The sequence below is a fragment of the Candoia aspera genome, chromosome 1 (genome assembly GCF_035149785.1).
Source record: "Candoia aspera isolate rCanAsp1 chromosome 1, rCanAsp1.hap2, whole genome shotgun sequence".
In the NCBI taxonomy this organism is placed as follows: domain Eukaryota; kingdom Metazoa; phylum Chordata; class Lepidosauria; order Squamata; family Boidae; genus Candoia; species Candoia aspera.
The window spans coordinates 286,017,706-286,030,119 of NC_086153.1; the positions used below are offsets into that span (position 1 = coordinate 286,017,706).

Genomic DNA, 12,414 nt, shown 5'->3' on the forward strand with positions numbered 1-12,414 from the left:
CTCTCTTTAAATCTAGATGATGCAGCTGGGGGAGGTCATCTGACGATTTGGGATGAGTTATCACCAGAATGCTGATGATACCTGGCTTTACATCTCCACAGCAGACTGCATGGGTGGTGCTGTCAGTGTGCTGGAGGCTGTGGGGGTTTGGATGGGGTGGAATAGCTTCAGCTCAGCCCAAGCAAGACTCAGTGGCTTTTAGTTTTTGGACCTTCTGATGCCAGGGATCTTCCATCTTTGTTTCTGGATGACGTGGCACTGCCTCAGAGTTGGTGTGCAATTTGGGGGTCCTCCTGGACTCAGCTCTGGCTTGAAGAGCAGGTGGCAGCTGTGGCTGGAAGGACCTTTGCATACCAGTTGTACCCATTCCTGGATTGGGAGGCCTTGCTCATAGTCACTCATTCCTCCCATCTGAACAATGCAATGCTCCCGGCTGCCCTTGAAGAGCATTCAGAAGCTTCAACTGGTGCAGAATGCGGCTGCATAGATAGTAAACGATTCCAACTATTTGGCACGTGTAACACCAATGCAATATTTGTGAGATGCATTGGCTGCCAGTGTGTTCCAGGTGCAGTTCAAGGTGCTGGTTGTCACCTTTAAAGCCCTTCATGGCTTGGGACTAGTTTACTTAAGGGACTGTCTCTCCCCAGTTGTTTCTACCTGTCCTATCCATTCCAACAGGAGGGGCATGCTCTTGGTCCCATTGGCTAAGGAATGTTGGCTGGTGAGGCCCAGAAGGCAAGCCTTTTTTGCTGAAGCCCACCCTCTGGAATGTTCTCCCTCTGGAGATTAGGTTGGCCCTGACCCTGTTGGCCTTTCGTAAGGCCCTAAAGACCCGGCTTTGTGCCCAGGCCTGGGACCCCAGGTATGTGAAGGGACCTGTCTCCTGGCTGTGCTAGTGGCTGCTACATTTTTTTCAGCTGCTATGTAGTTATGGTTGTAATGGTTTTTGTTGTTTTTATTTGATTTTAAATGTTGTTTGCCATCCAAGTCATTTGTTGAGATGGGTGGCTATATAAATTGACTAAGTAAATTAATAAAAATAAATAAAATAATTATGTAGTGAGAGTGGTATAGTCCATTTAGTCCAACCCAGTGCTTGAGGTAAGAAATCCTGATTTAGATCATCCCTAACAGCTATCGAATCTGCAGGAAGACTTCTAGCAGGGACAAATCTATGTCTGATTCCAATTAGTTTTGCTGCTAATCTTGTTTTACCGTTAAGAAGTTTCTCCAAATGTTCTGTCAGATTATACCCTCCTGTAACTTTGTCTACTAAGATTAACCCTGTCTTCAGGAGTAATTGGAAATAAATATATGTTCCTCATATATATGAAAGTTGTTACTGTACCAGCCTTTTATGTTATTGCTTCTCAAGGCTGAGCAGACTCAGTTCTATTTTCACTGAACAACCCACTGGGTTAATATCCAAGCCTTGTTAAATAGTTTGAAGTCCCATCAGTTTAAGTGAAAAACCTGTATGTGTATGTGAGTAATACACAAGCCCTTATGGTTGATTTCTATGCAAAATGGAATTGTGTTGTACCCCACTGAGTTTTTATTTGTGGTTAATAATTCATTGCAACAAGCAGAAATTGGCATGACTGGAGATAAAATGAGCTGCATGATGAACCTAGGATTTTGCCAACACCAAGAAACTGTTTTCTTTTGCCTCATGACATGTTCACTAGGTTAAAAGAAGTCCACTCCATGAAAGCTTTGTTGTTGTTTAGTAAGAGTATACCTTCTGATGGATCTTAAAACTGTTGCTGTATAATCATAGCATGAAACAGAAACCAAGTTGCTGGAACACAAAGGAGGCAAATTTCATTTTGATTAGGGGGAGAAAGGATGGAAAAATGATGTTTTGATGTACAGTAGGGGATAACAAAGAAAAGGACTGAGGAAAAAATAATTTTGCTGCTTATTTATCTGTATGTATGGAGAATATGCTTTTTATACAGGACAGAGGGATTGCATGAATGAGTATGGAAGATCTTTCGATTCACTTTCGTTCATCTTTCTTATAGTATAGACTTGCTTTTCTTTGGTACTGGTATTTTTGTAATGAAAGAGCTAAAGAAAGGGGGGGAAAGTTCATATTTAGAAATGGCATCTAGAAATATGCTTTTGTGTGGGATATCTATTCTGACAGGGGAGCTGTTTTCTTGTATAGGCCTGCAGAACATTTTGAAAGAGACTAAATTGAGCTCTGATAAAACAAAAAGTAGCTCTGATCCATGATAATATTATTACCTTGTTAGAAGCTGCTCTGTAGGATTTCTGTAGGAAAGGAGATTTGCAGCTTTACGTCACTAAAAATAAATTCCACCAATCTGATTATTTTCAATATGCATTTCTGTTTTCTGTCTTATCATTTGGTAATTAAAAATTATATGCAGATCATTTTGATTTAAACAAATTGTATTTTTATCATGTGTTGAACTAAGGTTTGTTTTTTAAAAAAGAAGTTATGTTGTATTAGTTGGGAAAAAGATACCAAAATCCACTGTTTGAAAGTGACATGAACTTTGCATTTAGGAAGCTGTTGACTCAAAATCATCTTGTATTATGTCACTGCTGCTTTTCATACCTTATGATGCTGATATCTCTGTGGGCCTTAATCACAAATGGATTCTCCCTTTCTTTCTTGGGAAGAAGCTGTCATTTCTCAAAGAATATTAATATAATATTTGTACTGAAAATGCTCAACTTTTATAGGAAAGAATAAGGAAAAAACAAGTTTTTTAAAAAAGAAATACTTAAATAGAACAAGAAGAAGCTTGCCTGCTTTTGCCTTAACATTGTATGTTATTTTTAATTTAACTTTTATTTTAATCTGGGGAGAGGGTGGGTGGGTTATGCATTGTCAACCAGTCTGAATCCTGTCTTCAGGCTTTGGGTAGGACGCCCCCCCCAATTCGAAGAATATTCAAAAAATATTGCAATTATTTTTGTTGTTGTTTTCCAGAGAGGTTTGTAGCATTTATTTCCCCCTGGTTTTGACATTAGTTGTACCTAGGAGATCACTTCCCTGAGTGACTACAGAAAATCAGAGAGTTGCTTAATGAACACAGTTGGTAAAGGTAATTCTTTGTATGCTATTTTTAAGCAGTCTATTAGTTTAGACTAATTAATAGAAGAAAAAGTATAGATTCATATAACAATATTAACAATATAATACAACCTCAACATTCGTGATAATATGAAAAAAAAAAAGGGAGGGAAGGCCTGCAAAATTATGTTGTGCCACTCCCCCTTCCCCAAAGACTATATTGCTTTCTTCCTTTCCTCTCCCTGCCCTTCCACCAGACTACAGTATATTGCTTTCTTAGTTATTCACAATCCGTTGCTGCAAATCAGGTGCATAATTCTCCTTCCGGTGATGTATGATAATTCTTTTCACTAACTGCAGTTCCTGAAAAATCCTCTGTTCTTTCTATCTTGATAGATTCCAAAGCCTAGAAATACAGCCAAGAAGAATATTTGCATACTTAAAATACTGTAGGTCCAAACCATGTGAGTTAATGTTTCAACTCCTGAGTTGCACCTCCAGCAGCAAGATGATTGTAACCTTCCCTTATTAAACATTTACTAAGGTGTCTAATATACATGAAGTAAAATGTTTTGATGTATTAGTCTCATTTTAAGATCATAGGAAACTAATTTCACGTTCTCCAAAGTGACCCTCCACTGGATTACTGAAGAAGGCATTTTAACTTATTATGCCATAGGAGGCCTATAAGTAACATTGAGTTCATCAGTTCCTTTAAGAATGGGTTACTGGGTTAGGAGCCACAGTTACTTATTCCCAAATCACCAACCACTGTGGATCTTTAGAAACAGCAAGAGCATCTAGACCAGGTCTGCACAACATACAGCCCGTGGGCCCCATGTGGCCACCAAGCAGCCTTGTGCAGCTCACTGGCATTTTAGAAAAAAAAACTCAATACATCCACTGCTGTCAAATGTCGCTGCCGCCAGGAAGGATCTGCTGCCACCACCCCAAAAGATGGGCTGCCAAGCTCCTCCAGTGCCTCCAGACCTCTGCTAGCTCCTTCCCTGCTGTCATGCTGCTGGGCACCAAACAGCTAGCTATTCTCTGTGGCCTGCAATTATTTTTAATTTATCGATGTGGCCATTACCCTATTACAAGTTGCACAGGCCTGATCCAGACCAAATAGAGTGAATTTTATATGCAGAAGTTTAGGGATGCAAAGTGCAGCACTTTAGATGCAAACTCAGAAAGGTATTTTAGAACAGGTGTGAGTGCCTATGCCGTACCTGTCACTATCTCCTTTAGGAAGACTTGTCTTTTCCTCAGCTTGCTTGGTAGCCACACAAGCTGAGTAAGCTAGGCATTTGAGTTAAAGAGGCACTGATAGCTTGCTCATGCTCATGCTTGCTCCAAAGCACCTTGTTTCATCTTGTTTGCATCTCCTTCACTCCATCACATATTTCCCACAGATCATTCACTTTCTGTGAGAGCCGAGGAAGAGACACAGGAGGGGCCAACATTCTGAAGCACCTTTTTGGCTTCAGATTTGAAGCACTTATACATCCCTCCTTAAGTTGAATAAACAGCCCCAAAACATGCTGAGGTAATAAATCAAATCTTATATGCTAATTTTTGGTCTGTTTGAATAGTTCTCTCCATCCCCCAGCTCACAACTCTTTCTTCTTTAGCTCACTTGGATATGCTGCAAAACATAAAGTCTGTGATGAAGCATGGAGAACTAGAACTCAGAATTCGGGTCATTAGGAAAGTAGTTCTGATGTTTCATTCATATTGTAAGAGAAATGAGCAGATAGGTTATCAGGGCATGTGTGTGAGTGTGTGTGTGTGTGCTTATGTACAGAACTGCCCTGTTTAAATTTCTCAGGTTGGAAGTGAGGAATGTTATTTAGCCATAAAACATTTATTCCTATATAGGGGACAAAGCAAATATTTCATATACATAAAGTCACTGATTAATGTAATGGTAAAATGAGAAAATGTGCCTAGCAAACAAGATCAGATCTTATGTATGAGAGGATCAGAATCTGACAGGTAAGATTTTATTCATTGCTTTTTAAAACAAATAATTCCTACCAGCTTCTTAGAGCATAAAATCTTCTGTTAATCTCCACAGGATCAAAGTAGCTTAAAAACATTTAAACACTATTTTGTAAAACATAAAAGAAAGGAAGAAAGATTCATTTCTATTTTTAGAAGGCAGTTTAAAAGACTGCTTAGTCATAAGCCCTTTCCATTTTGGATTCAGTAATTGTCTTTAGGAGTTGCTGGGCAGTACAGAAAAGTAGCACTATTTAGAAGCTATTTATCATGACTGAAATGTTGGCATGTTGCATGTCACCATTTCCATTTGCATATGAAATCCATTCTTGGTGGAATGTTTGTAGAGGAAGAAGGCATATTTGTGTGCCAGTGGACTCTTTTATCTTTCAATAATGTAATTATTTTTTTCATTCTGTCTTTAAAATATATATCAACAACATCATCGATTTTTGTGGGGCAGGGGTAAAGATATATCCACTATTTCTCTGTGTTAGAAATTCAGCTTCACATATTCAATAGTTCCCCTTCCATTTCTGTTTCTTTCTTTCTGTGAATGACATTATATAGCTGTAGATGTTACCTACTCACTGTTCATAAGGCAAGTGTCTTTCCAACCCTACGTATGGATGCACTCACAACGCAAGCTGCATGTGCTCTCCCACAAAACATTGTTTAAATGAGAAAGATGATCACAGCAGAAAGCAAGAAGAGATTAGAAAAGCCTATTCCTTCTGTCTTTAGAGTTTCATGCTCTGTTCCAATCTGAGAATTGCCGTCGCTTTTAGATGTTTGCAAGAGAAAGTTTTTAATGCTGAGAATTGAAAATCTTCAAACAAACAAACAGACACTGAGGCTGCTAATTATGCTTGCTCTTTTTAAAGCATCCATAAAACTTGAGATATTTAGCAAGTTTATACCGGCTCAATCCTGAACTGTCTTGCAACCATGCCTGATTATGTTGATCAACTTTTTCTGTTTTGATGGAACAGGCCTGAAAATTAGGAGAGCTATCTCAGTTTATCTCTGTGTTTCTGGATTAAAAGGAGAAATAAGTGGCAAATTATAATCATTTTATGGCTTCCCCTCCCCCTGCTTCTCTCAATGCTTTAGTGAGCCAAAGTAGGATTCGTGGAAGAAAAGGAAATCATATGTTATCCTCTCTCACATACATTTTGAATTACTGTATGTGTCAAAGAGTTAGGTCAAGGAGAGTGTGTAGGGCAGTGTATCTCAACCTTGGCAACTTTAGGATGTGTGGACTGGGGAATTCTGGGAGTCGAAGTCCGCACATCTTAAAGTTGCCAAGGTTGAGATACACTTGTGTAGGGATTGGACGGGTAAAATGGGCCTCCCTGTATGTGGTGAGAAGTGTAGAATGTTTGGGAATTGCCTCTGCACAGATGTGTCATCTGTACTCTTAGCAGGTAAATCAGTAGAAGCCCTAAAGTCAAAATGCTTCCTAGATATATTGTAGAAACGTAAGAAGAAAAAATTCAAGGTGCCTGAATATTATCAGGGAGTTATTTTTTCAGTTGGTTCTGTGTGGATAAAACCATAGAGTTTTTATTTGGGAAAAAAAGTTTTTTAGTGAGTGTTCTGTACATTATATGGTGTATATCTCAAAAGGAGAATATAAATTAACTTCATTAGTGAGCTTAAAAATATTGGTATGTACACAGCTGTATGCTTTCTGTAAGGTAAATTCTAAGGCTTATGCTCTTTCAATAGACTTCCAGTATTACTGGGGCAAGTTGGTGTTTAACTCGTTATGAAAGAAACATTGCCATTTTCTCAGTCCTAAGGCCAAAACCCATACAGTTATATTACCTTTTATAATGATATTATAAAACATACAGAGCTCCACTAAAATTCTTACTATGTAGATTTATGTTTTCACAGTCCTAGTCCAGCAGTGTACCCACTACACCATGCTGGCTCTAACAAATGTACCCAAGAATGGTTACACACATTTTAACTGCTTCTTACTAGTAATTTCATCCCAGCCAATTGAGTATCTCATAGTTGGGTAATGTATAAATGAAACAACAAGTTATTCAGTTGAATGTGAACAACTGACCATGTTACAGAGCTAATGGGTAAACATATTGGCTTTCTTCAGATGATAATTGATTTTCTCTTAATCGCAATTTTAAAAAAAAGGGGGGGGATGCCAGTTTCAGGAATATGGATTTATTTTTTTATTTACTGATTTGCCTACTGCTGTAATTATATACTAGGCTCTCAGTGTTTAATAAAATAGAACATAAAACCTGAATAAAACAGAATAAGTAAAATATATAAAAACTCCTAATAAAAATGACAGCCTAGCCAATCAGGCAAAGATGTCCATTCCCTTATTACCCCAAGGTTCTCCAAAACAATTCTGTTTTATCAGTTTCTGGTATATGTCAGGGTTGGCTCCAATTTGGCCTCTGGGGGAGACTATCCCAGAGAATAGGAGCCATTACTCAAAAAGGTTGCTCCCAGGTCACCATTCTCCTCATCATCCTAAAATAAGGGACTACTGAGAACTTCTATGCAGAGCATAAATGACAGGTTGGTTCAACATGGAAGAGGTGAAGCTGAAGAGTTTTTCCAGCCCTCTCCAGTCTAAGATAACTACAATGTAATTGTACTTAATGGATATCTAAACAATGATCTAACTGGGAATCTTAATATAGGAGCGGTTAAGAAACCTGTTTAGATTTATCAGTGATGGAGGTAAACTTATTTCCAGTATCTTTCTTAAGCATGGTTAAGTTGGAATGACTAGGTGATTGGAAGGGATTCAAAGAAAAGGAATTTGTCCAAAGTTCCATAACCCAGTTCCTAGTTAACTGGTCTATTTATCCAATGTAAAAAATACGCAGTAGTATATGTCTTATTTGTTTGTTGACATTTTACTGGATTTAGCAAGAACTTCTTTATTTTTGTTTTGTGTTGTTTCCTTTTTTTTAATGCTTTTAACAAAGAGTCACTGGGAGTTGGGCAGCATATAAATGTAATATATTATTATTAATACCAAAGTATCTTTGTTATCTGAATCAAAGGACCTAGAGTGTTCTATCATCCACCCACCCTCCATGTCAGGATCTAAATTACCACTAGAGACGTAGTTCTCAAGAAACTCAGCCTTTAGGCATAAATCCATAAATTCAGCCATGCTATGCCACCTACCTCCCCTTTCCTTTGCCCCTCCCCAAACTAACAAATGCTGGTTATAACCCAGCAAGTTGTAATCTTATAAACGACATGAGGAACTAGCAACCCCAATTTGTTTAGACATCACACAAATAGAAAGAAGTGTGTAAGAGTGAATGGGATGCATGCGTCTTGTTCTTTGGAATGATGACCTTTCATTCTATGTAGATAGAACAAGTGTACAAGTAAACAACAGATATGTGTTCTAGTACAAGAACTATTTTAGACCTCAAGAAAGCATGAAACTTAATTTAATTCTTTTTGTCTTCCAAAATCCAGTCTGCTCTGAGGGATCAGGATCACACCAAAAGGCTTTCTGTAACCTAGTACAATAATTAAGTTGCTTCAGTAGTCATAGGTTAATCTAAATTCACAGCTTGAGATAATGCCCACTATGCAATACATATTGGTTAAAAGTATTCATTGATGCTTTTCTTAAGAGCCTAGTCTTATGATCAGATAACAATGATTTTGAAAAAAAAATATGGACAAAGATATGGTATTGTGGGCCTTTGAATATGTGTTGAGAAAATTCTAATATCCACTACATTTTTCATACAAAACTTCTGTGAACTACGTATCATTTCAAAGTAAAGTGAATACTCAAGCTGTCTTTATTTCAAAAAAGGTTAACCTGCTACACTAAAAAGAATGTGTTTTTCTGGATCAGACAAGGATTCATCAAGATCAGTATACTTTCCAAAGAAAATGGCCCATGGCAGACTATACATAGCTCACCAAAAGCTTTCCAGTGATCTTCCAGTTATCTGTCTTTTGTCTACTAATGCTATGAATTATGTTAAATGCTTTTTGTGAGTAAAATACTAATACTGTAGTACTAGTAATAAACTGAAAATGCAACAGAGAGAAAGATGGAGAGAGAAATATTGGATCCACACCAGAAGAGGGCAGCAGACAGTGGCAGGACTTCGTTTAATTCACTTTGAAAACACTTGTTGTTTTATTTTTTTTAAGCTAAATAGATATGCATTGTTGAAAGTTTAAGGTTGCATTTAAAGCACTTTCTTGTCTCCATTACCATTAACATGACGAATGTTCCAATGCGTACTATTGATTTGCATTGTTTTATCTATATAATGATTCCCTCTTAATTGTACTAAGTAAATTAAATCATTACATACTGCTGTTCACTTAGGTTGCAATTCAGTTTTATGTGTGTGAGTCGCATTGATCTCCAAGAAATTGTGCTGGTGTCTCTGCTTGGAAACACATTCTCAGTAATAAGTAGTAACTTCTTGCTTTCTTGCTAGAACGACAGAGGCCTGCCCTCTGTGATTAGAGATGATCTTCTTGTCCAAGAATTCGAATTTGCAAGTAACCCATGTTGCAATATTTCTTTTAATTAGGTGCAGTTTGGGGGCAAAATTCTGCCTGGGAAATGTTCTTGTGACACAAAACAAATGGAAGACAGTGCTTGGCCACCATCAGATAAGGAAAAGGAAACCCCTTGCATTACTTGGCAGTTTTTAAGGCCAAATTTTGCACAAGAAAGTGAGTTTTCTGCTTGCCTCAATCACTGTGGACATTTGGTAACAATTTTCTGATTTTTGATTATATGATTTTCTTAAGATAAGCCAGTGGGGAGAAAATTTTTACTATTTTTAACAATACTAACATAACATTCAATATTTAATATTCTCAGTAACTTTGTATTTGAAACATAGCTTGCCCCTTAGATGAGATTTGTAGTAGATCTCTCTTTATATTTATCTTTCCTTCTTCCTTCCTGATTTAAGTAGAGTATGTGGTTCCCCCAGGATCCATGTGTCTCCCAATGTTGCGGTGTTCCAGAAGTCAGGTGGAGCCTAAATCAAATCAATCAATCAATATGTAACTAAATAAATAACTTTGTATTTTGCTTACTTCAAAGATATGTTCACTACTCTCACCACTGACTAAAGATATGGATAGAAAATATATGCATATATTCCCATTAGTGTTAATAAGTTACAGCATTCTATTATTTATCTCCTTCTGATTGATGGAGATCATGCCTCCTTAAATTTGAGCTGTAAGGTAGTGGTACTTTGTATCTGTGTGAATGACATTCCCAAAAAATTCATGCTGTTCATTCTGAAAATTCCCATTCATTTAAATGAAGAACTGCACAGAAGAGAAACCTTCCTTCCATTCATCCATCCATCCATGCCAAAATAGATAACATGTGGTCAGTAAAATTATGCAAAGCTCTTCGTGCCATATCATAATCTATGTTCTATAATTTAAACAATATTTTCACTTCCTTGAACTACTAGTTTATATTAATCATGCAAATTTCCACTCATTAATATGATCAGCATATATCATAGTTTGAAGTGATGTGTAAGCACAATGGAGTTGCACTGTGGATGGGATCAAATCAGCTTCAAGTGAGCCTTTCTTATTATTTCTTTCCTGTTTCGTGTTTTTGTTCCCCACCACAGAATCTGTTAGTCAGAATTAGGTATCCCCAGTCTGAATAGAATAATGCTGCAGATGAAGAAGTCAATCTGGACCTACTTTGCACAAATGCAATCCTTTCCCCTTCAGTCTAGGGCATAACTGAATCCAAATCCATAACTGGAACATTTGTTTTGTTCTATAAAATTACTTCCCGTGTTACGTATCCATCAGTGTTCAAGGCTGCATTTATCCATTACATCAAATTGTTGCATTGGAACATGGAGATATATACCATGTAATTAATATAATGCTATAGTTCAAGAAATGGCAAAGTTATAAAATAATGTTGGGTGGGATCCAGGAAATTCTATCATGAAGAGAAAAAACTCTTCTTGTTAATGGAACATTTCCTTTGGAAGGATATTATCTTTCTGGACTGTTTTCTGGAGGATTTATAGGTCCTCCAGAATAGCAGGGGAGGTGGCACTGAGGGTCCAGAAGGGAGGAGAAAAATAGAAATGGCCTTCACTCTGTGTTTGTTTTTCATGAGAGCATTTAGGGATATACCCACTCATTGAATAAAGTCTTAGATCCAGTATTAATTATTTGTACTATCCTTTTGATTTGGAAAAGAAAAAGAAAATAATGTGTTTATAAATCAGAATCCTTGCAATAAACCTTGTATATTGGGAGGCATTAACTCCTTCTAGTGGACTTTTAAGTACAGCCATAAGTTTGCCAGTTGTTTTATACATTGTTGCATATGTATTGAATGATCTGCTTTTTCTTTTAGGAGATTACTATTCATAGAGCAGACATTTAAGTTTTTTTGGTAGGTAAAACTAAGTAAGGTGAAAAATGACATTGTGTGTGCGTGCCTTTGAGTCAGTATTCACTGGCAACTGCCTGAATAAGTCCCTGCATTTTTCTTGGAAAGATTTTGGAAGTGGTTTGCCATTGCCTACTTCCTAGGGCCAGGAGAGAGTGACTGGCTCAGCTGGCTTTGTGCCTAAGGTGGAACTAGAACTCTTGATCTCCCGGTCTCTAGCCGGGTGCCTTTACCGCTACACTAAATTGGCTTTCTCATTATGCCTCTTATTTTTCAATCTTTATAGGTAAGGCACTTGAATTATCTGGGAAATCTCTGAAGGGTTACCAGTGGATAACAGGCATCAACGCTTACTTTCATCCATCAGACGGAAAAAGCATACAAGAATTGGCAAAAGATGTCCTTTCCTCACTCCAAGGTGGTTTATTGGACATTTTAAAATGTAGTATAAGATGTGGAAGAGATATGTTTTAATTAGGGCTCAATTTATAATCAGTAATTAGTTTCCTTTAAACAATTAAATGTGTTTAGTGCAATTTTAAGAGCACTAATTATTTTTAGTTTGCATGAAGTAAAGAAGACTACAATGCTCTGGAGAATAAATTACGTGATTTGTTGTGTCAAAATATCACCAGGCAATTTCCCTTTCCTCTCATTCCTCCCGAGATAGTAGAAAGCATCTTGTTCCTTCTGAGAATTGAGGCAGCCAACATAGGCAGTTGGCTTCCTGGGCAGTTCTTAGGCATTCCCTTTCCTATTTTGAGCATAAGAGTAGGCAGACTTTCGTTTTCAATGCTCTACTAAGTGCCAAGAACTATTGATGGAAGATGCTTAGATTGTCCATTGTAGGGTTGTCCATTTTTACCTTTGTAATTAGACCAGGGTGTCCTAACAGTCAGGAAACCACGCTGAGACAAGGAAT

General features: G+C 37.4%; 1 protein-coding gene across 2 annotated transcripts in view; it reads left to right on the forward strand.

Moving 5' to 3' along the window:
• The window catches only part of DPH6 (diphthamine biosynthesis 6), a 232,972-nt gene that overhangs the window by 68,026 nt on the left and 152,532 nt on the right, over positions 1–12,414 (forward strand). For both annotated transcript variants that reach the window (XM_063290002.1, XM_063290004.1), the window contains exons 9-10: positions 9,628–9,770; positions 11,768–11,910. In XM_063290002.1, the coding sequence (XP_063146072.1) occupies positions 9,628–9,770; positions 11,768–11,910 (286 nt within the window). The remainder of the gene's footprint in view (positions 1–9,627; positions 9,771–11,767; positions 11,911–12,414) is intronic.